Source organism: Alosa alosa, chromosome 13, assembly GCF_017589495.1.
Source record: "Alosa alosa isolate M-15738 ecotype Scorff River chromosome 13, AALO_Geno_1.1, whole genome shotgun sequence".
Lineage (NCBI taxonomy): Eukaryota > Metazoa > Chordata > Actinopteri > Clupeiformes > Clupeidae > Alosa > Alosa alosa.
In genome coordinates this window covers 19,916,717-19,943,432 of record NC_063201.1, presented here as the reverse complement: position 1 = coordinate 19,943,432, position 26,716 = coordinate 19,916,717, and the positions used below count along the sequence as shown (strand labels likewise).

At 43.1% G+C, this 26,716-nt stretch overlaps 1 protein-coding gene across 1 annotated transcript in view; it reads right to left on the bottom strand.

Annotated features, from left to right (window-relative positions):
- The window catches only part of ptprub (protein tyrosine phosphatase receptor type Ub), a gene marked incomplete in the record, with an annotated part of 161,340 nt that overhangs the window by 37,757 nt on the left and 96,867 nt on the right, over nucleotides 1-26,716 (bottom strand). The window contains 5 exon segments of the mRNA XM_048260931.1: nucleotides 2,615-2,789; nucleotides 5,702-5,817; nucleotides 9,418-9,499; nucleotides 23,819-23,965; nucleotides 23,967-24,091. Of these exon segments, the coding sequence (XP_048116888.1) occupies nucleotides 2,615-2,789; nucleotides 5,702-5,817; nucleotides 9,418-9,499; nucleotides 23,819-23,965; nucleotides 23,967-24,091 (645 nt within the window).

Sequence of the window (26,716 nt, the reverse complement as noted above, 5' to 3'; positions counted from 1 at the left end):
TGCTGGGATTAATGGCACTGCTGATTTCCTTTTCTATTCCATGTTTTCTGTTGTTTTCTTTTTTTCTTTTTGTCCCCTGCATGCTGGGTTGTCCCACTGCGCAGAGGGCCATCCTCATTAGACTCCTACGCCGCACGTACCACCGCTGGAGAGCTCCACCGCAGGTTTGCTGAAGAACAGCCAGTTGTGAAATGAGTTGATCAGCCTAATTAAGGGCCTGATTAGACTCTCGTTAGCAACACCACGTGGGGTTGGAGGACTGAAGGTGGAGGGGGAGGGGCTCACAAAGCAAGGCTCTGAGCTCCATCAAGATTTTGTTTCAGCTGTATAATTTGAAATGAATGGATGGAGAAATAGCTAAGAAAAATACTTAGTTACTTAGCACTTAGTCTACAGTCACAATGGTATCAGATTTGGCATTGAGTTTTGCCCTCTTCCATCTCCAGACCTAAAGCTTCATTAGTCTCTCGTTAACAATGAACGCCACATGCAGTGGAGCGCTGAAGTTACAGTAGTTGGGGGGTAAAGTAAAGCTGAAAACTTTTCAGCTATTCAATTTGAAATGGGCTGGAAAAAAAAAGAAGGAAGTGAAAATAAGTTAAGCTGAAAGATTCCAGTAATAAGGTTTCAGATGGCATCAAGTTGGCAGTTTGTGCCCACTGTGCCTGGCGCTGATGGATGGGCTCTGGCGGTTCTAATTGCACAAGTGCAGTGCATTGGAGACAGAAAGGGCCCACTTTGTCCAAATAGGCCCTTTCATGCGACAGAGTAAAGGAAAAGCCATGCTGTGGTCATCAGGCCATCGATGCAAGCAGTGCAACCCACTGCTGTGGTAATTACCAAGTTCTAAGCAGAAAGGAAACGAAAGAAAGAACACAACTGGGATGTGGTGTTCAGCTAAAAACGTTATATTGAACCACCTATTTAGACTCGGTGACATGCACATTGAAAAGCCATTCTAGATTAAAAAAAATAAAATCATTTTTTTTTTCATAACAATGATAAAGGGCCAGTATGGCTTCACGAATGGGTTGTCAGCTGGCAGCTTTAGGGTATAGCGTCAGCCAAAGATACATGGCTTCAACACCTACAGGATTTTTCATGGCAAAATAGAAGGGATCAAAAAAAAAGAGTGAAAAAGAGAGCTCTGAGAACTGAAGCATGATGTTTGAAATTGAGCACATTTCAACCGATTTTACGGACCTCCATTTTGGGGCACGTTCTTGGGCACCCGTCACACAGGGTTTTGGTAATACTCTGCTTTTACCGGAGCACCCCACCCGCCCACTGCTTTTGTGGCACTCCAAACAACCTCTATCACGAAAAATGTGCCATAATCCGTGCAACTACATCTATCAATGGGATTAGACATGGTGTTACTTTCTCCAAACTCTGCCCGTGTCTCTTTGGTTGCGGCTTGGCGGGGGGTTGGGGTGGGGTAGGAGTTAGGGAAGGGTTGTGAAGGCAGAGAGATGAATTCTCTCCTCTCCATCTCATTCCCTCTCTCTGCTTGCTTTAAGTGCTTCGGAGCCTCGCAAGGCATCTAAACCCTCAAGTGGAGCCATCACGGGCCTGTCAGAACAGTGTCACCCGCGTGCGGGAAAGTGGCGGCTCTTCGCCACGCTTCCGTGCGTGATAAGATGAGCGGGGCTCAGTGGAACGACGCGTCAGCCACAGTCCTGATGATATAGCTGTGCGGCACGACAGAGCGACAGCCACACCGAGGTCTCACTGTGAGCCAAGTTATCTGCAGTGTCCAGTCAAGTTAAGCACAGTGTACAGGGCAGCGTGGTACTGTTGGCTCTCAACGGTGGTTGTTTTTTTTCCACTTGATAAGAGCTCAACCGCATCATCCTTTCACAAATTATGGTTTCAAAGGTACACTGTAGCTCTTACAATGATTAACATCAATACCATAAACCACCAAGGCATCAAATGAAAACATTGCGGTGATGCCCTCTAAACTGCCAAACTTACAGGATTGTTTTTTATGTCATCTTTGTGTTTCCTAAAGATCCTTCACGGTGCAAGTTATGTTTTTCTAAAAACATGATTTGATTGCTTTGTATAGTGTATATTGTATTGCTTTATATATGTCCATGCTAAATCTAACACTAGCAATCAGGTTTGTGTATACTGTCCTTGTGTAACTGTAAACCTAGAGAGGTGCAAGGACAAATTAGCATTTCTTAGATGCTGCAAATCTCTTTCATGTGAAAAAGCAAAGCGGGCTGAACCTTGCACACAGTCTTCAACCTGGAGTAAGATAAAAACCAAATGCAGCTGAGAAAACTCTCCCAGGGAAAAGAGTTGCAAGGAAATGAGTTTCCTTACAGATAACACAACTTTAACATCTGCCCTCGAATATAGACGAGAAACGAATTGCCTAAAGTGGCCGGTAGATAAATTCACTTCAATTAAAACCATTTCTTCTCGTTCATATGCATAACACACAATTGTGAATGACAGGAGTTGGATTTCATCGTAAAAACAAGGCCAACAGTAAAAGATAATAGAGATAATAAGACAGTAATTGCACCCTGATATGACAAGGATGTTTAATTAGACTGTACTTCTTTTAAGATGTGAGGATGAAATGGCAAGGGGCGCTCACCTTTGACGAGCAGCTCGGCAAAGTTGGACACCCCCGCACCTCGGGGGGAGAGGGCAACGCAGCGATAGAGGTCCTGCTCAGGCTTCTGGACGTTGTCCAGTTGGAAGGAGGCCACGAAGCGCCGGTAGTTCAGGTGCTTGACCGAGGTAGAGGTCGTCACTTTCCCGTTGTGCCGCTGAGGAGGAAGAGAGGGGTGGGGGTGTTAGAGGGGTGAAGAGGGGGCCGAGAGGACAACATGAATTACGTACCACTAAGAGAGAGAAAGAGAGAGAAAGAGAGAGAGAGAGAGAGAGAGAGAGAGAGAGAGAGAGAGAGAGAGAGAGAGAGAGAGAGAGAGAGAGAGGGGTTTAAGAGATGACCTGCTGAAACACAGATGGCCCAGGGACAACTACACACTCCCATTTCTCCTCATGCAATCCAAATGGTCCTATTTCCCTACTGTATGTAGCCATACATACATACATACATACATACATACATGCATATATACATACATACATACATACATACATACATACACATACGTACATAGTATACCGAACACACACATTAAGCAAGTAGCCAGCAGACGCATACTCATGAGATGATCTTAACACGCTTGGCTGGAGTGATAATGACACTCACTATTAGAGAGAAAAGCCTGATTCTGGTACACTGTGAGAAATGATAACGGCTTTCTGCACTGGGTGATACTCTGAACTTTATTCAGCTGCAGGCAGAAGCACTCGAACGACAGGGGGTATTTTAACACATTTCAGTGTTCTAGGTAAACACATTTCAGTGTTCTAGGATGGTTTTGAGTAACCAATCTAAATTGTGTGCTGTTCTCGTTGTTTGCTGTTTTGAACACACCTCAGATCAACACCCCATTAGGGAGAAAGTTAGAAGTCGGAGGGAAGAACTGAGAGGCAAAAAAAGACTCACTGAGGCATCACACTGGAAAATGTTTGACTAAAAAAAAAAAAAACAATCACATCTCCTAAGTCCAAAAAACAAAACCATCTCCAAAGTCATGGAGTTCAGCCCTGCTGTGAGTCTGTTTGGAAACCCGCCGACCGTCAGATCCATACCCAGGGACGGGCTACCTCAAACAGTCCAGATTGTGGCCATACTTTTGAGAGGATACTTAAACTTCAACCACTCTCAGTGTCCCAGACTCTTCCAAGAGTGCTGTGCGATTTTGACAGGGTTTTAATTTTAGGTGTCTATGGGGATGGTGTGTTTATGTGTGCATCCTTACAGTCCTGGGGAAAGCCAAAGGAACCTCACAAACAAACACCATTCCATTGTATGGAGCCATGAAGACTATACTAAGAAGCACACTATATAAATCATATCTCATGGGTTTTCTGTCTGTCTGTGAGAAAAAAAAGACATTTGGGAAACATGGTGAAGCTAACACATGATGTTAAAAAAACTCTATCTAACTCTGTATTGTGCTAAAAGGTTAATGAGATAATCACATTTGCTAGCTGAATAATCACATCTGTTAGATGAATCAACCTGATCAAAAACACTATCTAAAATAATCTAAAGTATTTTTTTTCACTGATGGAGAGAGGAGGTAGAGGACGATGAGGCAGTCCGGTGTCAGTCCAGCCTCCATTTTGATCACCGAGAACTATCTACTCAGACCATTTCTATATATTCATAATTGTTCAAGGCAAACTGAAGGCAGATAAAAAATAAATAAAAATAAAAAGAAAAAACTGCAAATATTCACAAACATTTGCCTTTGTTTGCTATTTTGAGTGTACCTCAAACAAACAAACAAACAAACAAACAAACAATAGCAACATTGTGTCCTCAGGACTCCCCACACATGTTCAATCAAAATAAAGCAGACTAAGCCACGTGTAGACCACTGCTCTGCGCTTTACTGTGGGGCGTTATCAGTCTGAGGTCAGATGGGAGGCTAGGCAACACCTGTTATTTGTCCTCCACTCTTTGTAATTGAGGGTTCACACGGCAACAAAGTTCCTTAAAAAGGATTAAATGAGTTCACCTCAAGCCAAAGTGTAGCCTTAAGTAAGGTCAGCTGTATGGAGTAAATAATTTTGATTTAGGTATGCTATCGTCAGTGTCACACGTGGGGCAGCCGTGGCCTACTGGTTAGCGCTTCGGACTTGTAACCGGAGGGTTGCCAGTTCGAACCCCGACCAGTGTAGGCACAGCTGAAGTGCCCTTGAGCAAGGCACCTAACCCTTCACTGCTCCCCGAGCGCCGCTGTTGTTGCAGGCAGCTCACTGCGCCGGGATTAGTGTGTGCTTCTGTTCACTGTGTGCTGAGTGTGTTTCACTAATTCACAGATTGGGATAAATGTGAGACCAAATTTCCCTCATGGGATCAAAGGACTATGTACCTAAATTGCTTGGATGCTTGGACAAATCTCAGAGGTTATGACTTCTGATTAAACCAGAATTTTTGCTTCACATCTGTTATACATTTCTTTTTGTATGTTGTCTGAGATTCCTGTTTTGGAATCTTTTTTTGTTCTATGTGGAGAACTCTAAAACCCTTGGGCAGAATGACAGACTGATGCATGAACAGCCTAAGCATTTGTGATCGCCTTTTTTTCCCCCTCCCTGAAGTGAAAGCTGGCCTGCTCTTTTTAGTGTACCCTTGTGAGAGCATGCAGTCCTCCATGCTACAGGGCTCTCTATGCACAAAGGACAGCTGAGAACAATTGCTCCCATTATGTGTGTGGGCAGCAGGCCTCATGACAAAACATGATGTTGACCTTGCACGATGAGCTGGATACTGATCCATCAAGAATGACTGTACTGTATGCAAAGCTCATATAAAAGATTGGACTATGGAGCTCTTACAACACCTACTGTACAAAATGCACATGTACACGTATGCACAAATGTGTGCGTGCACACACACACACACACACACACACAAACACACACACACACACACACACTCACACAGGCACACACACACCACACGCACACACAGACACACACACACCTACGCACACACACACACGCACACAAACTTTCCTTCTACTCCCCTATACTGAACAGTGACAGCTTACCAACACACACACACACACACACACACACACACACGCAGACTCACCTCTAAAAGGAACGTTTCTGTCTCAGACGGCCGCCCCGATGCCACACACTGAAAAGAGGCGTTCTGACCGACATTGACCTCCATGTCTCCCAGTCGAGAGAAGTGTGGAGCTTTATCTAAAGAGAAAAAAAACATACAAAAGATAATGTTACAGTAAAAAAAACACAAACATACATCTAGCACAAATACAAACACGCTTCTGTAGGAGAGAAGGTCAACATGTTTTTAAAAGGCTTAAAGGGCCATTTTAGACTGGCCTGCATTAGTCAGTGACACAAGATCATAGACACAAAAGTGCAAAATCCAAAAGAACGAAGCAGTGGACCGTTCGGTTCCACACTGGAGCTGCCCAAAAGCCCCAGGAGTTCTGTGCAGGAAGGGAAAAAAGGAGCCTGTGTGCTGCAGGCTGATGATGTCCACTCACAGCTCTAGCAAGGGCCCACTGATTACCCTTCATTACCCCGAAAGCCCCCAATGGGCCGAGATGCTGATTCGTCCCCGCCTCCCTGATTGCCTGGGGGAGGAAGAGTCCAGGCAATGACAGACTCCCGTGGTGAAGGAAAGAAAGGGCCTCTTTCACCTGGTCTACAGTAATTAAATCAACAGGAAGAGTGTAATTTTGATTTCTCCTGCTTCTAACATAACGCTGCCTCTGAAATACTTGTGTATTATTATTAGTATTTGTATTATGTATTATTATTTCTCAAGTCACTTTGACATCCAGAATGGCAAACATTGTGTGGAGCTTTCCATCATAGTGAACTGACATGCAAAACAAGCATTGCATGAATACAAAGCATAGAAGTTCATTTTTTCAAGGCACGGTAGTCAATCAAATCAGTCCAATTGCAGTCATCAGTCAAGGCATCATTGTGAAAGCATCTGTCCACATCGAAAAGGACGTGTCACAAATTAATGATCATTACACGGCACAAACAGCAGGATCTGTTTACTAAGCTTCTTGTCAGCCAGTTATATCTCCAGCCCTGTGGAGCCAATACTCTTGGCGAGGCAAGAGATGTCTGGTTTGTGGATACACAGCCTGCACTTACAGCACAACAAAGCCTGCTGTCATCCCCATCGGCAGCAAACACCCACTCTTGCATCCAACCAAAATGACTACCTGCAGAGACTAAATAGTGGGACAATGGTAAGTTGTGGTTGTGGTCAGTGTGGAGGAGCAGAGGGAGACGAGACGGTGGAAGCCATCGGTCACTCCAGTCAGAGAGCACACGGTAAAGTGGACTGCCTGGACAGCCCTGAGGATGAGATCAGAGAGTCCAGAGGACTGCCTGAGTTTTTAACAGTGCTGGTGGTCAGTCCAGAGGACTGCCTGAGTTTTTAACAGTGCTGGTGGTCAGTCCAGAGGACTGCCTGGGTATTACGTCAGCAGTGCTGGTGGTCAGTCCAGAGGACTGCCTGAGTTTTTAACAGTGCTGGTGGTCAGTCCAGAGGACTGCCTGGGTATGACGTCAGCAGTGCTGGTGGTCAGTCCAGAGGACTGCCTGGGTATTACGTCAGCAGTGCTGGTGGTCAGTCCAGAGGACTGCCTGAGTTTTTAACAGTGCTGGTGGTCAGTCCAGAGGACTGCCTGCGTATTCAGCAGTGGTGGTGGGCATCCAGAGGACTGTCTGGGTATTTCTCATCCATACCAGGCTTTGCACAGGCTGTCGCTGGCTGGCAAAATGGAGGACGATTTGTTGGTCTAGTTGGTGCAGACAATCTGCGTGAGTTTGGGTCCACGGGTGGCTGATGTGTCCTAGGGACACTTGGAGTTAGATCACAATCCATGTCCTCCCATGTGCCAGCACAAATAAACTCTCACCAAAGAACACAAAGTAGTTGGTACTCCCGTTAAAAAGAGTAGATTTACTACAATGAATGAAAAACAATTTATCTTATGGGCTACTATCTTAGATATATTTAGCTGTGTCAAACTGTACCCCCTGGCTTCTATAAAATGGTAAATATTTTATCTAACTCTATAAAAACAGGCTCTGGTGAAAATAACAAAGGCGTCAAGTCCAAAACATTAAAACTAACGGCCCATTTATTTTTGTGATATCAGAGGCTTTTCAGAACTTTTCTTTCCCCTTCTCTCTCTCTCTCTCTCTCTCTCTCCCTCTCTCTCTTCCCTTCACTTTTTTCCTTCCCTCTCCATCATTCACGGTGCCAAGTGGCTATTTCCGCAGCCTGGCGCGACGCCAGCTCAGACAATGTGCCCGGCTCCTGATGAGGGCCTTAATTATTTAATGGGCACAGGGGGGTTTAGACGGTGCCATCTGCTGCCCACAGGAACTGGGGAGGGTGGTGCGGGTGTGTGGGCTGCTGAGAGTTTGAGGCTCGGCTGAGGATTCTGGCCCAGAGCATCTGGCGATTCTGCGTTTTTAAAAGGGACTTTTATCATCACATGCGCCCAAGCGGAACTTTGTGAGTCGTTTTTCTGTTCAAATGCTTCTAAACATCCGCCATGGCTTTTATGATCAGCAAAGGATAGGAGGGAATGATATTCTCTTGAAATGACTCTACAGCTAGTTTACACAGGGTGGGTGTGAGTGGGGAGGGTTGCAGTCAGGCACTGAGCAATATGTCAATATCCTGCACCAGACTATCAGTGAAATCGCATTAATGGTGATGAGACTCGCACTGCAAAGACAACCTGTGGTGATCAACCAGTGTTTAAGTTTAGTTCAAACCACGCTTAACCAAAGTAACCAAAACACCTGCCGTGAGACCAAAGCCATGTAGCTTATTCTATCTGCACACTGTCGAACCCAGTTAAGAAGAGGTGATTTCATCTGGGCTACAGTTGTGACATGAAACATGCCGATGGAACTTTGAGATTACCCCGTGGATCTTTCTAGAACGAGAAAGGTGATGGCGTCCTTCATCTTCCTGCCATCAGAGCATTGATCATTCCTCCCTCCATACACACACACACACACACACACACACCACCCCCTTATTATCAAAGATCTCTTGAGTTAGCAATCAAGACCTAAACTACTGAGTGACAGCTGGAGGAAAGGAATCAGGCACACAGAAAAAAAAGCAAAGGCAGAGGAGCCCATCAGATAGCAGAGGGGCTCTACAGACGAGGCAGCAGGAGACATGTGCACATCCACTCCCTCTGTGGTGCTGTCAGAAAAATCATAGACACTCTGATGCCATGACAACCACAAATCACACTGTTCCCTGGGAGGATCAGCATAATGGCCGGCCAAGGGCAGCCAGCTTGCCTGATCGGACGTCTTCGGTCAGCACAAAAGTGTCTGCTTCCAGGCAGAGAACCTTCCAGCTCTGTGTCTTTTTGTGTGCAAGCCATTCTAAAGCCAGTGTCATTAAAAAATATTTAGAATCACTGCAGCAACACACTGTAAAAAAAGATCAGCACACACTCAGCGCTCAAGTTATCTGGCCACTCCAATTTACATCAATGTGTAGAGTCAGGTTGTTCCATATAAACACGGAACAACACGCTTACATATCCTAACTGCTTTTTTTATCTGTTTTTATGATCTTTACATTTTAAACTATTCTTTGACTATTGCCCTTCTATGCTTCTATAAACAAAACTTGCAGAATGCATTTACTACTGAAATAGCTACAGTGTAAGAGTAACTGGCAGGGAAATAAATCATGTAGGCAGCATCAAATCTGTGTGGGTCAGACATAACCAGTGGGAACACCAACAATAGTACAACAATAATACTCACAGCAAGGGTAATTCAGTATCATAATGTCGTCAATGGCGATGTATCCATGCCGCTCTTTAGAGACAATTGCCTCCAGCAAGATCTGAGAGAAAGATTACAGAGAGAAAGGCATCCGATTAATAAAAATCCTGCATGGCAGCTCCAAAGGAGAAAGCAATTTTAATATGTGAGCTTGATGAGAGATGATTCAATTTCAATTCATTAGCATGTCATATGTTCAAACACATGAACAATACATATTTTGTTCAAGGGCTTGATTCAATTTAGTTTTAGCAGTCAGTACAATTATAGAATCTAGCTTTCAGAGTTACTCCTAAAGAATGTAAGTGACTTTTAATTTCAAACTCAATAGTTGTATAATTGCAGCCTTTAAAATGTGAATTTTAAAAAGTGTTGTGTTCATTGATTAGTGACATGGAGCCCTAAAAAGTGCTCTACAAAACCACAAACCAGTGGAAGTCTTTCAATTCAAATTTCAATGAACTCACACAGTTCTGATTAATTACGGAGGTCATAGACTTCAATAACATCTATTTCTCTTGTTTACTTTCATCCCCGCCCCCTCCCCCCACAAAAGGTCATTTGTTACTGATTTCCACAAAATGAAAAAAAGTGCCTAATATGAGATTATGGCTTCAAAATTATAATGGATAGCAACCTATCTTTGACATATTGTAACAAATTGCAGGTCTGTCAGGTCTGCAGATCTGCTGCTCGAGGAATGTCAATGTCGAGTCTATATAAAGAAAAGGGTTCTGTGCACCAGCCTCACACTGAATTTTACAAGTGTCTCACACCTACATGTCTTGCTGGATGGAGTGGAAACATCTAGACAACAGAATGCTGCACGCCTGACGGAACCCCTCTTTTAAAGTGTGTTTGTGTGTGTGTGTGTGTGTGTGTGTGTGTGTGAGAGAGAGAGAGAGAGAGAGAGAGTCATGAATAACAAACCATGCGGTTCTTTTCAGTCTGGCATTGGCAGGGAGGACAGTCTTGAGACGCAGTTGTATTTCAGCATTAGCACAGGCCCCTGCCTCTCACCCCAAGTGATTCTGACGCACTAGATGTTTTGTCACATTGTGTCATGGTGGCGTTACCGACAACAAAATGCTGGTCTTTGAGTATGTCACACTACAAGACCCGTTCCTCATATCATATGCAGACCCAGCACTAGAAATATGTTGGCTATGACAAAATAGGGCAGAACTAGACATAAGACACAACCGCGGAGAGGGGAGGAGGCCCAACCCTGGGGACCAGACCCCTCCAACCCTGATACTCAGCATCCAGGGGAAGGATGCACTGTGGTCCCATGGAGCCCTACAATCGATGGTGTGCATGCAACGCTAATAACAAGATGATATTACAGATGGGGCCAGTCCTCCGCCTTCCCACAGTTCAGCTGGGCTCAGGGAATACACAGGTGGGGGAAATCGATCACACAGGCCGAGTTATTGTTTCTCATAATCCCTGTTCCGAGAGCTGTTTTTTTCTTCCTCTCTCTCTCTCTCTCTCTCAACCTCTCTCTATTTTTCTCTATCTTTATCTTTCCCTCTGTCTTTGTTATTACCACAGCTAGCCTGTGATTGAAGACTGAAGCCTAAGCTTTCGCTCATCTTAAGCACCAGTGTTTATACTCCCTACAATGAGTTTAGGTGAAAAGGGCTGTGTGTCGGATAATGCATAGCAGCCCTCTCCATAATGGTCAACCGGTCATGGCTGAATAAATTAGATAGTTTTCTCTGGATAATGTATGCTTAAAGGGGGCATAGAGTTATTGCTCTACAAAGCATGCAATCAGCTTGCTGTTATATATACTGTATATATATATTTGTATATATATACTACAGGTCAAAAGTTTGGAAACAACATACTCTTTTATGGGTCCTTCTTTTGCTGACCCTTTTTACATTGCCAAACAAAACTGAAAACTCCAAACTATGAAATAACCCACGTAGGGTCAAGTAACTTTATACAACTGACAAAACAATAGGAACAGTTTTCTAACAGTCCTGAAGGAGTGCCCATACATGCTGGGACCTTGTTGGGCTGCTTGTTGGCTTTTTGAGTTCTAGATAACCATCTCATAAAGCTGGTTATACTGATGCCAATTGTGTGCAAAGCAGTAATGAAGGTATACGGGGGTTCATTGGAAGTCTCTCATTTCATGAAACATGCTTTTTTTTGGTTAAAAAAGCTAATGGATCGATCTTCTTTCCTATCCTCCTCTCATCTCCTCTCTTCTCCTCTCCTGTCCTTCTTCCCTCGTTTCCTTTGATCTACTCTGTCTCTGTCTTTAGTCTCTTTGTTCCCCTCCCTTTCCCCTCGACTCCCATAGGCGGAGGCTGGACAGGGAGCAGGGAGTCTTAAGGAAAGGCAGGGAGAGAGAGAGAGAGGAAGCGATCCAGCGAGGAAGAGACAGAGAGGAGAGAGAGAGAGAGAGAGAGAGAGAGAGAGAGAGGAGGGAGACAAAAAAGAGGTTGACAGATGTTGGGTAGGAGAAAGACAGAAAGAGAGAGAGAGAGGAAGGGGGCAAATAGAGAAAGGAGGGGGGCAGAGGAAGAGAAAGAGGGGGGGCAGGGTATGGATTACTTTAACATTGGCTGTTTTCATCTTTTCTAATTTCCTAGTTTCAAACCACAGGGTGTCAGGACAGAAGCCAATGTGCGTCACTGCCCTGTGTGTCTCTCTCTCTCTCTCTGTGTGTGTGTGTGTTTCTAAATGACAGCACAGTCCCGCTCCAGACACAAACTTGTGATCTATGCCGTGTTAGGCAAGTGTGCTATCAACGAGGCTAAATTCCATGTGTGCTTGTGACTAGCAGCACGTCTGAGAAGGTGTCATGAGTGAGTGTTACTTCACTATGTCCTCACTGCTACATCCTCTCCAACACACACACACACACACACACACACACACACACACATGTGTGCGGAGAGTTCCTAAACTCCCTGTGTGTATGTGTGTGTGTGTGTGTGTGTGTGTGTGCACGTGTGCGTACTCGTGCTTGTGTCTATGTGTGTGTTTGTGTGTGTGTAATATAGACAGTAAGTATGTGATTGTGACTATATCTATGTTTTTTCAAGTATACGATGTGTGTTAAAGACAGAGACTGAGTCTGTGTGTGTGTGTGTGTGTGTGTGTGTGTGTGTGTGTATTCTAACTGTGTGTGAGAGAGAGAGAGAGAGAGAGAGAGAGAGAGAGACAGGTTGGGTGTGTGATCTGGCCATTACTGGCTCATGAAAGCAGTAGTGGTACAGTGGTTGCCATCTTCCAAGCGGTTCGATTCCCGATCACTGCAGGGTGTGTCTCTAAGTCGCTTCGCATAAAAGCCTCTGCTAAATACCTAACCCTTCCTTAGCCATTCATTGTCACATCTCCTCGGAGTCTGTGTTTGCCTGGAGGAGGAACCGAGCTGGTGATGAGGAAACCACTGACTTGTCAGCGATAAACACACTCATCACCATTAACAAAGATAAACACGAGGCCAAGCACACCCTCTAATTGAACACCCTGCTAGCCCCTGGTAAACAAGAGTAAGTAATGAGCTATTGATTGCAGGCTAATCTTTAATTGTTTTATCTATTATGACTGGGGTTGTGAGGAAAGACATAAAAATGCCAATTTCTAGAAAAAAGCACTTATCAAATAAAAGTCTGTATATAGGCAAACTTGAGTCTAACCCACAGCTATTTATTTCCGCAGCAGACAAGACTGAAAAGACAGACATGCTCTTTGGTGATTTGTCGGCTGAGTAAAACTCAGCTTTCAGCAACATAAAGGCTGTGTAAAGTGGGCCTGTTTGTTGAGGGAGTAGATCCAAATCAAAGGGAAATGGGTGAGTGTAATGGTGTCGTCTGGCCATAAGTCGGTGTTAGCGTTTGATTCCGAGGCCCTGCTGCACCACAGTACACAGATTTAGAGGAAGATAATGGGTCTTGGAACACCCAAAAAACTCAACAGTGCAAATCCCCCTTTTTGGATGGAGTGGAATAGCAGCATGAAGGAGTGAACTATATAAACAGAGAGGAGAACAGGGTGTTAGTGGGAGGAAGGGAACGGAAAGAGGAGACAGGAGGAGTGGAAAAGAAGGGGAGAGAAGAAAAGAGAGGGAGAGAAAGGGAGATAAAAGAAATGAGAGGCATGAGAGATGCATTGCACACACATACAGGATTGGATTTAATTGTAAAAACTGATTGATTGGCCTACACAATGCCAAATATGATTAAGGGTCGAGGACCTTTTGCCACAGAGATTAAACACTCTCTTTCACAAATGAGAAATGCATTGAATAAATCAGAAACTGATAGGTTTTGAGAAGTAAAGAATAAATGGGAGCAGAGAGGAGAAGGGAAGAGAAGAGAAGAGAAGAGAAGAGAAGAGAAGAGAAGAGAAGAGAAGAGAAGAGAAGAGAAGAGAACAATTTGACCTGTATCAATGCCTGTCTGTTGGTTCAGAAGCTCCTGCTCCACTGAGACTCCATCCCCCAGAGATCCAGTCTCAGTATGATCCTGCCCATCCCCCCGTCCCTCTGAGCCTCTCTTGTGCTCTGGTGATGACCCTGAGACCCAAACAACCCTGAGACATAGCTGAGTGGCACTCTTTATCCCTCTCTCTCCCTATCTCAATTCAATTCAATTCAAAGTGCTTTATTAGCATGGCTGTTCTTTTACAGTGTTGCCAAAGCATTGCTGTATAAAAATAATAACATAATAGTCATGATAATAACTGCAGTGATAATAAAAATAATGTCAGTTGTGACAATAAAAAACAACAATAACAATATTTCTCTCTGTCTCCTTCAAATTCATGTAGAAATGTAAAACAAGATTACAAAAGCGAGAGATAAATCATAGAGAGATACTGTATGAAAGGTGCTGCTCAGAGTTCAACGTTAACCGTGTCCTTGAGGTTGTAGACTAAACTTCAAACATGTGGAATTAGTTCTGCAGTTTTTCCCACAAATAATTACTTCTCATGCTACCTCGGTAAACACAATCCACATCACCTCCACAGATGCAGCGTGACAGCAGTGTATTGAAAACACATCACTGACAAACTTCACCACTATAGGCACCACTACAGTATATTTAATATACTGCATTTTTTGCTATGAGTTTACTGTGCCTTGCCTTGCCATGAATCCCTGGCATCAATGTACTGAACTGTTCATTTTGTCTGAAATCAGTAAACTGTGTTTTCCATTCATACTGCTATCTGTGCTTGCTACCTCAGAATGTTAGTTCCATTTCACCCCAGGACAACCCATCATTAGCTTCTTTGACATTCCACCAGCAAGTTGTTATGTTAATGAAGTTTTCTTTGACTGCAACATATTGGGCTCTCCTTTCCCCCTCTTAAACTCAGAAACCATGTATGAAGGACAGAGCGAAAAGGTGAAGAGACAGAATACTGTAAAAACAAGATAGAAGAGAGGGAAAGAGACAGAGAGAATGAGAGAGATGAGAGAGAGAGAGAGGATAATTTAAAAAATCAGCCTTCATCACCACCTCTGCTAGCCCACATTCATTCAGATGGGCCAACAAGGGTCTGGCTCTTCATTAATGCATTAGCAGGACAGACGGAGCACAGTGTGGTGAAGTGGAGAGCGAGTGTGAAAGAGCGCAGGGACATCTACTTGATACAGGCAGGAGAAAGAAAATAGGCAGAATTGGTGCACGCTGTGTAAGCGGTCAACGACTAGAAATGAAGAAAAGTGAAAAGGAAACCATGGAAAAGTAGTGAGAGCAGAAGTGAGGCCCTTTTCTTCTGAGGGCAACAATAACATGATAAATATTTGAAAACATGGTGGCTGCGGTCTTAGACGCCTAAAGCAAGCAGTGAATGGGAATATAAGACTGAGGTGCAGTGAGAGGAAGGCTTTCCCAATCAGACTCTCTCTCTCTCTCTCTCTCTCTCTTTCTCTCTCCCCCTCTGCCCGCTGCTTCTAAATAATGCTAACCTCGGAGTCAGAAGTGCAGCATGGAGAGCCAGCAACAGACTCCAAACATTATGACATTTTACCAAAAGCCAGCAAGTCACTGCTGTCTTAAAGGCTATAAATCCACTGCATTATTTATTATTATTATTATTATTATTATTATTATTATTATTATTATTATTATTATTATTAGTGATAATAATAGTAGTAGTAGTAGTAGTATTGGTACTAGTAGTGGTGGTGGTCATACTGTATATTATGATGTTAGCAACAAACAACCCTTCCATGGCATGCCCTTCATTTCTTTCTTTCTTCCTTTTCTGTCTCTCCTTGCCTCGCCTATCTACACAACTACTCCCACAGCCACACCCACAAAGTTGGGGTTGTAACTCCTTTACAGTTCCCTGAGACTCTACTCATTGTTGACAAAAATACACAACCACAACAGTAGTTGATCCACAGAATTTCTGGGGAATGAATGTTCTTCCAGTACTACTCAGCATCGATCTCCCCTTTATTTCTTTTATTGATTTTCCTTTATTTTCCCTTCTCTCCCCTAACAGTGCTCTGTTTATTATAAGCAAACCTGAACTTCTGAAATCTCATTTAGCACAATGAAAATCGTTGTTTTGTGACAACAGCCATTTCCTACAAGATATGGAAGTGTCAGATCGGAAGAGAAGTGACAGAGCTGACAAAGTGAGCTAGAGAGTAATTCATAGCCCTGGCAGAGAGTCTTTCCACAGTAATTAAAAGGGCCTGCCATGAGCCACCTCCCACTTGATCTTATAAAAACGAATGCGCTCCCGACAACAATCTTCAAAGAGAGTGTTTAATCTCTGTGGCAAAAGGTCCTCGACCCTTAATCATATTTGGCATTGTGTAGGCTAATCAATCAGTTTTTTACAATTAAATCCAATCCTGTATGTGTGTGCCTATGGCACATACCTTTATGGGTATACTTGGTAGTGATTCTACCAATCACCACATAAAAATCTCCTGTTCTCTAGAACCAATAAAAAGTGATTGACAAAAACATTTCAAGCTAGAGCTGCCATACTGCCATATTGCCAGGCTGAACAACAACATGTTTTAATGGCTTCCTTGTCTCAGCTTTTGCATTGTAAGCGTAGTGGTCTGTGCCTGCTACACATTTCCCCATTTTGTTTTGTTCTGTTGAGTAGCTCCTGTCACATGGGCCATACATTAGTCTTATTTAACTGAACAAAAATCCTGCAGTTTAGGGAAGAGATCCAAACATTTTATTTAATTTAATTCATTGCAAAAAAACGTTTGCTTGAAAAGAATGAGAGCTAATAGCTTTGTTGGCATAACACATGAATACAAATCCGACAACAATAAAACCCCAATGGATGAGTAATCTGCAACATCTCTGGAGCAACTATTGCTAGGGGTCATGTGGTTTATGACTGTAGTGGTTTGGCGCTGTGATTTAGATTACTGAGTCACATATCGTGTTACCACTATCAAGATAAAAACAGGTGTGGAGAATGACTAATATAACACTATGAAAACAACACAAGAGAAGAGGGTTTGCATTTCAATGGTGCAGGATCAGAGCAGTTCTACGCTATCACTGTGGCGATAAGAGATCAGCGACCTACTGCCTTTGTTTCTGACCTGCGGAGGAGAGCCAAGCCTGGCCCTATCGCTTCAAATCTCCAGAGATCCCTTTTCTTCTTCTGGGCCGCTGAAACTAACACTGAAAAATAATTCAAATCACACACTTGGGCTATAAAAGCCTCCAGTTTAGGAGCATAGATGGAGCGCTGAGGTTTACCACACACACAAACTTTGAACCACATAGACACCAACCTGACACTGCCTTCTCGGTCCCCCATTTATCACAGTTATAGGCCAGAGCCTGAAAAATGTGATGAAGCTATACGCTAACAGTCCTGACCTCAGCGCTAAGAACAACACAAGACCATAGGGCACAGAGATCTTTAGGGGCTTTTCGTCAGTGGCTGTGTTAAGATTTGCTGTTGCCAGAGAAGTATCATATCCACTTATCCTATTTCTTCCACATACTTGTTATCCCCTCTCAGTGGGGATTAAAACAGGACCTCAGCTGACCGGGAACCCCTCTAGGCTGAGATGGCTGAGCAGGAATTAGCAACTTAAACCGTGTTAGCCTCTCTCTTTGTGTGATTGTAACTGTGTGTGTGTGTGTGTGTGTGTGTGTGTGTGTGTGTGTGTGTTTCTAAATGACAGCACAGTCACCAGCACCAGACACAAACTTGTGATCTATGCCGTGTTAGGTAAGTGCGCTATCAACGAGGCTAACTTCCATGTGTGCTTGTGACTAGCAGCACGTCTGAGAAGGTGTCATGAGTGAGTGTTACTTCACTATGTCCTAACTGCTACAGTACATCCTCTCCAACACACACACACGCACACACGCACGCACGCACACACACACACACACACACACACACACACACACACACACACACACACACACACACACACACACACACACGCACGTGCGGGAGAGTTCCTAAACTCCCTCATCCCACATCCCTCCTGTGCAAGTACTAGAGAAAGTGGCACTTTGACTCAATATGAAATTGCAAAGCTGCGTGATTCAAGAGGAGAGAAGAGGTAACGGCAGGCAGGGGAAACTGAGATAGAGGCACACAAAGAATACTGAGCACAGAGAAGACAAGCCAAGGGAGGATAGGAGACACTGGACAAACACATATATGGGCACACACACACACACTCACATATAGAGACAGGCACACCTAAACACACACAGATACATATACACTACTGGTCTAAGTAACCTAAGTTTGAGGTTACTTAGACATTTCCATTCCATTCCATTCCATTATAGACAGAATACCAGCTGAGATCAGTTGCATTGTTTTTTTTAATCAGGGCATCAGTTTTCAAATTACATTATGTGCTTACATAATTGCAAAAGAGTTCTCCAATATTTTCTCAGTTAGACTTTTGAAATGATACATTTTGATTAATACAGTGGTGATATTGTCAGGATCCTGCAGGGACTGACTGCCTTTGTGGTACCCTGGTGGCCATTCTGTATATTGTTCTGTGTCATGTGTTCTGTTTACCTGTCTGTGTCTTTGTCTCCGCCCATGCCCTTATATGGTCTGTACTTCCTGTCTTGTTAGTTTCCGTCCATTTCTGCTCTCACCTGTTCCCCATTATTGTTTTGTTGGTCTCATCCAGTCCTCTGTCTCTCTGTTAATTAGTCTGTGTATTTCTACCCCCCGTATTCCTCTGTACTTTGTCGGTTCGTCTCTCTGTTTTGTCCTGTATGTTTGTAGAATAAAGTGTGTTTGTCTGTAATACGGTCTGGAAGAGTCTTGCACTTGGGTCCTCCTGCCATCCCTGACAGATATGATGAAAGCCGAGCCTTGATTCACCAATTTTGCTATCTTTCGTTTCATTCACAAAATTGCACTAATCATTTTAAGTGCAGTGGGGAAAAAATGAAAATGCTAAAAATGACTGATTGTCATTGTGTTTTTTTACCCAAATTATATGTCTGAGGTTGCACTGTTACTTTGAAGTCTATTATGTCAAGGTCAAAGTGATTTTCTCAATAGGACAATAACATTAGGATTTTGAATAATTGCACTGTCAGTAAAAACACTTCAATTTTGCCCTGCATATTGTACTTATACAGTATTGCATAATTTGGAGAGAATCCTTGGATCTTCAAAGAAGATAAACTAAAATTTTGACATGGAATCTAACCAAGACTAACAACACCATTTCAGTCTCTTCAAATGACTAATTCTGGGGTATTTTCTAAAATTCTATGATTTATTTTTTCTTTAACCTTCTAACACTGTTCTGGTCAAAAATGACCGATTTACACATTCCCTGTACCATAAATATGGCAATTTTTTTCAACACATCAATCATACTTTCCACAAGAAAGTGTTTTTTTGAACTAATGTACTTCTACCCCAATGTGATACCATACCATACCTGCCAAACAAATCAATCTTGTGTAAATTATAGGAACTCATCTCAATGTTCGCACACACATGCATGAACACACACATACACACAAACACACACACACAAACACACACACACACACACACACACACACACACACACACACACACACACACACACACACAGTTTATGTTGTCAGTTCATGTTGTCGTGTTGCCACTTGTGCATGTGAACCACAAATGTTCGCACGCGCACACACACACACACACACACACACACACACCGCCGCCCAGTCCAGCACATTTCTTCCACAAAAATAAATCACGCTGAAAGGCCTATATGATTCTAACTGTCTCACTAAATTGCATTATCCACACTCAATTCTCACTGGTATCTGCTAGACAACAAGTACCAAAACATGATTAGTTCATAGATTTCACATGTAAAATTAATTTTATACAACCCCACCCCCATCTTGCCTGTTCATAATTCTGAGAAATTCTTGAATTATGTGCATGTGTGCGTGCACACATTTATGTTTGTGTGTGTGTGTGTGTGTGTGTGTGTGCGTGCTTGTGTGTTTGTCTGCGTATGTGTGTTTGTGCATGTGCATGCATGCGTACATATGTCTACTGTGTGAGTATGTGTCATACGTATGATTACTGTGAATGTATGTGTGTGCGTGTGTATCTGTTTAAGCACATGTGTGCATATGGAATGGGTTAACATGACCCCTGGAGGCAAACATACAAAAAAAATTGGTCATCCTAGGCCCTACGGTTCTCGAGATATTCACAGAAAACTGTGTCTGCCCTACCCTCCTTTCGGGGGGTCCAGTCCAGCAGGGGGGCTACAGATAAAAAAACGAAAAACGATGGTTCCATGCTATCCATGTGGGGTTACATGCCCACCAAGTTTCGCGGTACCCGGTCTTTCAGTGTCCGGGAATCCTTTGACGGAATTTTGGACATCAAAAAAAAAAAAAAAAAAAAAAAATCTGACTAAACCTAGCTTCGCTGCGCGGCGGTCATAATAACTATTAATTGTGTGTTTCACTTGCAACTCCCTGTACACTTTATGTGTGCCTCCTTATTTTAATTTCATTCTACTTTCTTACCTTTTACTATTAATCCTGCCTGCCTCCCTTTTTAACCTACACTGTTCAATGATTTGAGTACATGATAAAGTGCTCTAGGGCAGTTCCACGCAAAACTGTCACGTTCATAACGAAGTGAAAGGGATTGCTGTTAGTGAGACACCCTGTGATGAACAGTGGATGGAAGGATGTAAGAGGGGCACCCGTATGTGTGAAGTACATGAGTCTGTTTCATGAAGTTTTACAAAATGCCAGCATATAGTTGAGTATGTGCCCTGACTACCATACCAACATTTTGGCTTTTTGGTGTTGCGGTCAAGCTGCACACTTGTTACCCCGTAGCCCCAAGTTTGAAGCCTGACTGATCCCTATATTTGCTACAGTGTAGGCCTATCCCCTGTGATTCTCTTGTGACACAAATTGCTTACTAAACTTTTCAGAAAGTCAGGTGCAGGTCTCAGAGGGAAAGTTGATGTTGTTATGTGTGTGTGCATAGGGTGTATCATTACTCATACATGGGTATACATGGGTGTACGTGCACAAACTCATGGATGTGTGTGGGTTCTTGTATGTGTATGTGTATACCTGATAATGTTTGGGGAGATTTATTGAGCTTTTAACCAGTAAATAACAGTGATTTTGATGATTTCATATGATAATTTGTATGTTTCAATCATTATAACTTCCAATCTGTAAAATATTGATTTGCATTCCGCAATGGCACAATGTTGCCTGGGAGCAACAACTGAATTTAGATTTAGATTAGACTAAATTAGATTTTTGTTAAGTATGAGACTTGTAATACATTGAAAACCAGATACATATTTTTGTTCTAGTGTTAAGTTATAGAAATGTGTTTTAAATGAATAAGTTAGCTTTAATTATTAAAAATAGGAATTATTTTACTTTTTACCATATAAAAAACATTATTATTGTTAAAGTGTACATTTAACAGAAATATGTATTATGAAAAATATTGAATATTTTTTCCACAAGGATATCATGATGCATACTATAGAGGGTTAAACATACTTTTTGTAATTTTTATTGGTATTTATGTTAAAATAAAATATATGAATGGTCGTAAGAAATGGTTTCTTTCATGTTTGTGGAAGTGCACAGGTCTAGTGCATATCCTGGATGTTATGCTATGTTATGTTATGATGGCTATGCATGTGTTTACCTGTCCTTCACATGACCGTATAGGTGTATACCATCAACGAATTAGAAGATGATACCAAAACATAACAAATATAATTTAATTCACAAGTTCAATTCAAAGTTCTGAAGAGTCAGAGTGGGGTTGTGCCAGAAATCATTCAAAACTTTTCAATATGTCTGCAGAGTGTGTTCTTAGGTGTGCTTTTGTTTTGTCACAGTTATAATAGGAAGATTCATCATTTTAATTTCAAGAGAGAATTTCATATTCTTACAGACCTTATCGTAGAAGAGTGGAACATCAATTTCATTAGTCTAGGGAAGCGGCAATCTCCTCCGACATAATAACAACATAATAACCTACTGTGGAGTTATTTGTCTCACAAAGCCACTACAACGATTACTTTTTAACGTGCCTCCATTTCAGCATTATCTTCCAAACAAATGAGTTTTGAAAGATTACATTTGGAGTCTGCAGAAGTGTGCACATATTTCACTGACATGAGCAAACGTGAGTTAGTGTTTGGTGCTAGAGTGCAAAATATACAACTGTGTCCCTGCCAATCCAACTCCGTAATAGCTTTCACTGTCACGTCTGGCCTGGTCTGGTGCTGTTATCTCCTCTCACCCTGCCCTACCTTCAAGTCCTGTTTGTGGAGAGCTTAGCTATTATTTACACATCAAGGTCATATCTCCACACGCTGCGCAGGGCTTAATTAAGTCAGAGGGATTGACAGTTCTTGATAAAGCGCACACTACTCAACTTAATTGCTTTTTGACAGCTCCGCCGAGTTTGCAGAAAAGGAGAAATTGAATTTATGGATGAAGTTTGCGTGAGCATGTGTGTGTGTGTGCGTGTGCGTGCGTGTGTGTGTGTGTGTGTGTGTGTGTGTGTGTGTGTGTGTGTGTGTGTGTATTTGTTGAGTGCTGTGTGTGCCCACATTCTTTCATGCCCCATGCAACAGCACTCCTGCCTGGATGGTTTCAACCAACCACCATTCAATCCAAGGCAGGGGCGGGGGTAGTCATATCAGTGGGACTACATTTTCCAGCAAACATGGTACCATGTACAGACAAATGAAAAATAAATAATTATACAGGCATGACTGAGAAAGCCTCGCTCCTGTGCATTCCAGTTAGGACCCATAAGCATTAGCCTACATACCTGACTGTCCCTCTGCCCCAAGAATCAATATTCATTACAGTGGGCAAGGGGTGTGAATAATAAGCTTACATTGCAGTCAACCTCCACAATGGGCCACACTGTAAAGATCTGACCTACAGCAATGTTTGGGCTGATTTTGGGTCTGTGGACTGTGTTAGGACTGTCTTAGGACTTATTGCTAAGGGGTAAACTACTAGCCTGGTTTCCCCTCACTCACTTTGTAAAGACAGTCTGGCTACTCTCTATTAAGATATGTTTCCAACCCTGACATCATAATGGGGGTAGACTTTTTATAGTATAAGTATTTATACTCTTTTGATCCCGTGAGGGAAATTTGGTCTCTGCATTTATCCCAATCCGTGAATTAGTGAAACACACTGCACACAGTGAAGTGAAGCACACACTAATCCCAGCGCAGTGACAGTAAGCTGCCTGCAACAACAACTCAGGGAGCAGTGAGGGGTTAGATGCCTTGCTCAAGGGCACTTCAGCCGTGGCCTACCGGTCGGGGTTCGAACCGGCAACCCTCCGGTTGCAAGTCTGAAGCGCTAACCAGTAGGCCACGGCTGCCCTTTGCGATAACTTCAAAATCATTGGTCCAGTCTAGCCAATCACAGCAATATTTCCTTCTTTGCCTAACCAATTACAAACTGTTAAATTTAGACATTCTTCCGACTGCAATTTTTTTAAACGTTTACAGGCCACTTTCAATTTAGAAAAAACAACGTCATTCCCTCTCGGGCCACTCATGTTATGGTTGGTCATTCCCTCTTGGGCCACTCATGTTATGGTTGTTGGAAACGCTAGTGCATTGAGAGAGGCCAGAGAAGTATCTTAGTGCGATGAAAAAGAGCTAGGCAAGCGGGGAAACTACACCCAAAAAGCATATCATACTGCACTACATGTTTGGAACTTACTGCTGAAAATTCGAGAGTCAACTTATAGAGAAAAAAAATGGTTCTATTACCGGTAAAGTTTCTGCCAAACAAATATATAACTAATTATTGTAGATAAATAAATAATTGACGAATGAATAAATATGAACATGAATGTATATGTGAAACGGTGCAGCGGCCTTCACCTGGTACTCGTTGGGCCAGAACATGCTGACAGCCAGCTCCACCTGATGCCACTGGTGTCCGTGGGAGCCGGAGACGTTCCAGACGGGCAGGCCCAGCACGCCGCCGTTGACGCGCACGTAGACGCGCAGCGCCCCGGGGCTGTGGCCAGTCGCGGCTGTACAGGAAATAGCTGAACTGCACACAGTGTGTGTCGTTCTCGCTCAGCGTCTGCAGTAGCAGCTGGGCTCGCTGACCCGGAGCATGCTGGGAGGAGTTCACCATCAAGTATGACCCTGCAGGGAGGGAGACAAAGAGAGAGAGAGAGAGAGAGAGAGAGAGAGAGAGAGAAAGAGAGAGTCAATCACAGAACAGACACAGGCTTCATAGAGTCCAAGCATCTAAATGTCACCTTTCTTGTGCGTTTTCTGTGTATACAGTTTTGTTATTTAAAATGGTGGATGTAAATTCGGTGCTGTGATTAGACTGATTAGCAGTGCATTTAAAAAGTGAGCTCCCATGCTGTAGGTTTGCTTTTTGCAAAGTGAATAATAAACAGACATCCTCCTCAACACAGCACACAGTGGCTTGAAGTGTTTTGTCACTGATCTTCTTCGTTCGCTTGGTGTTGGGTGTGCTGTTGTTTCACAAATGCAAGGGGGGTAAAATCCCCCCAGGAATTATATTCTCTTTCTACGAAATAGCCATTAAGTCTTCTTTACCAGGCAAACCAGGCAAATGGATCTGAAAAGCACAAGGTCTGCTGAGTGGGCTCTGAAACCAGACATCCTCAGGACAAAGGCATTTCAGGCCTTTTCATAAAAGGAAATATTTAAAAAAAAAAAAAAACAGAAAATGTTTCTGTAATGTAAGTTTGAGAACTCTGCTTACATCTCACAGTGAAAAGAGAAACAAAATAACAAAAGAGAAAAAATAACAGGAAAAGCACAGTAATCTCACAGTAGTCTAACCCTTCTACAGGAGTCTGCACTGTTCTTGAAGTGCTCTTAGGCAAAGACCTTATAGGCAGATCCATCTCTGCGCCTCGGTAATGCACTTCAGGCAATTACGGGCCACTATTTTCCTATTGAAATTAATAAGGAGGGATAGGAAAGGAAGGTCATAATGACATTAAAAGTACATCAGGCGGACTGGTGAGGTTGATCAGAGAATTTGAAGCTCTTCATAAAAGTCTTCATTTTGCTATTTTATGGGGTCTTTATATTCAGAATTACTCAAACTTTGACATAGGATGTCTAAAAGATATCAAAAAGAACAATCTTCAACTGCTTCTCCCACTGGAAAGTGTTTGAAATCTAATGTTACTACAGAGGTTAACAGGTCCTGTTATGCTTTCAGCACGTTATTATAATGGAACTCTCTAGCTAAAGCTAAAATCAACAATACAGATGTGGGAAAGAAATGCAAGGGCAGTTAAGGACTTGCTTGCAAGTCATATGAGATAAGACACATCACAAGCTTCGTTGTCAAGATGGCTAATCGTGTGTATTTGTTTATTTTTATTTCCATCAATATTGTCATAGTTGTTTCTTTCTTTTTCCCCTCTCTTGAGTCCACTGTGAGGTCATATCTGAGGTAGGTGTGGGAGGCGGGTATTGATAAGAATATTATTGTGATATTGAGCATAACACACTTTATTTGAAATAATAAAAAAATATAATTTGAAATAATAATAATTTCTATGGAGGATTCGTTGAGTGCTGTGTCTCCTCATGGGAACCGACCCCATACATTTCCAGGATTCTTTGAATGCTGTGTCTCCTCATTAGAAGGTCTATGTCTTAGGTACCCACTTATCAAGTCAACAACTTCTTTTATTTCATCTCTCACTTTTTGACACATCTCATTAATTTGCCTTCAGTGCAGTCGTGCACTGACAGTGCAGTCACAGTTCAAATGCCCTCGGAGGGGAGGTAGAGAGGGAAGGCCTCCCTAAACTCATAACATAAGGGCAGAAGTGAAAAGACTTTGATGTAAAACAGTTAGCCTGGAGGCATCTCACTGCTGTGTGGCAAGAGCAAATCTTGTTATTCAAAGCAGCGAGCGCTGTGTGTGCAACAGCCTGTTGTTGTGTGAGGCGGAGAAGTGTCATTGGGGTTAACATGCTCTCTCTCTCTCTCGGTCTCTCTCTCTCACTTTCTCTCCTCTTTGTCTCTCCCTCTCTATCTTGTGTCCCTTTGATACACAAAACACACACACACACACACACACACACACACACACACACACACAGACTCACGGACACTCACAGACACACACACACAAACACAGGGTTCCGGTGGCTCCTTGGCATTAATCAGCTTGACACGATGATTACACACAAAGGACAGGGGGACATTCTGCTGGGTAGTTACACATGCAAGGTGAGCCAGGGCCTGTGGAGTAATTACTGATGAACCGTGAGCTCGCCGAAACGGGAAGGAAAGGGAAGGGCTTGGCCACGGGTCCCTATGCCCTTCACTAATCAGGCCAAGCAGACCTGCTCGCCCTGCCGGTCCCCCAGCCACTAACGAGATTTCGCCGTTGCGCGCCGCAAGACCCCACGTGCCCACACTATCAGTACGGTCATCACGCAGTCCCACCACGGAAGGACGTCTCAAGGTTCTCAGTGTGGAGGATTCTGACTCAATGTCTTTCTCTTCTCCACCAACACATACACACAGATAAACAAGCATATTCTCTCTCTCTCTCTCTCTCTCTCTCACACACACACACACACACACACACACACACACACACATGACACATACAGAGACAGAAAGACTACCTCTCTCTCCTTCTCTCTGCAATTCTCTCTGCCTCATGCCCTTTGGTGCCTTGGTGAATCATCAGGCAAAAAGAATGTCTGTCTCCTCTGAGAAACTCAAACATTAACTCTCACTGGGGGGGTCAATATGTGG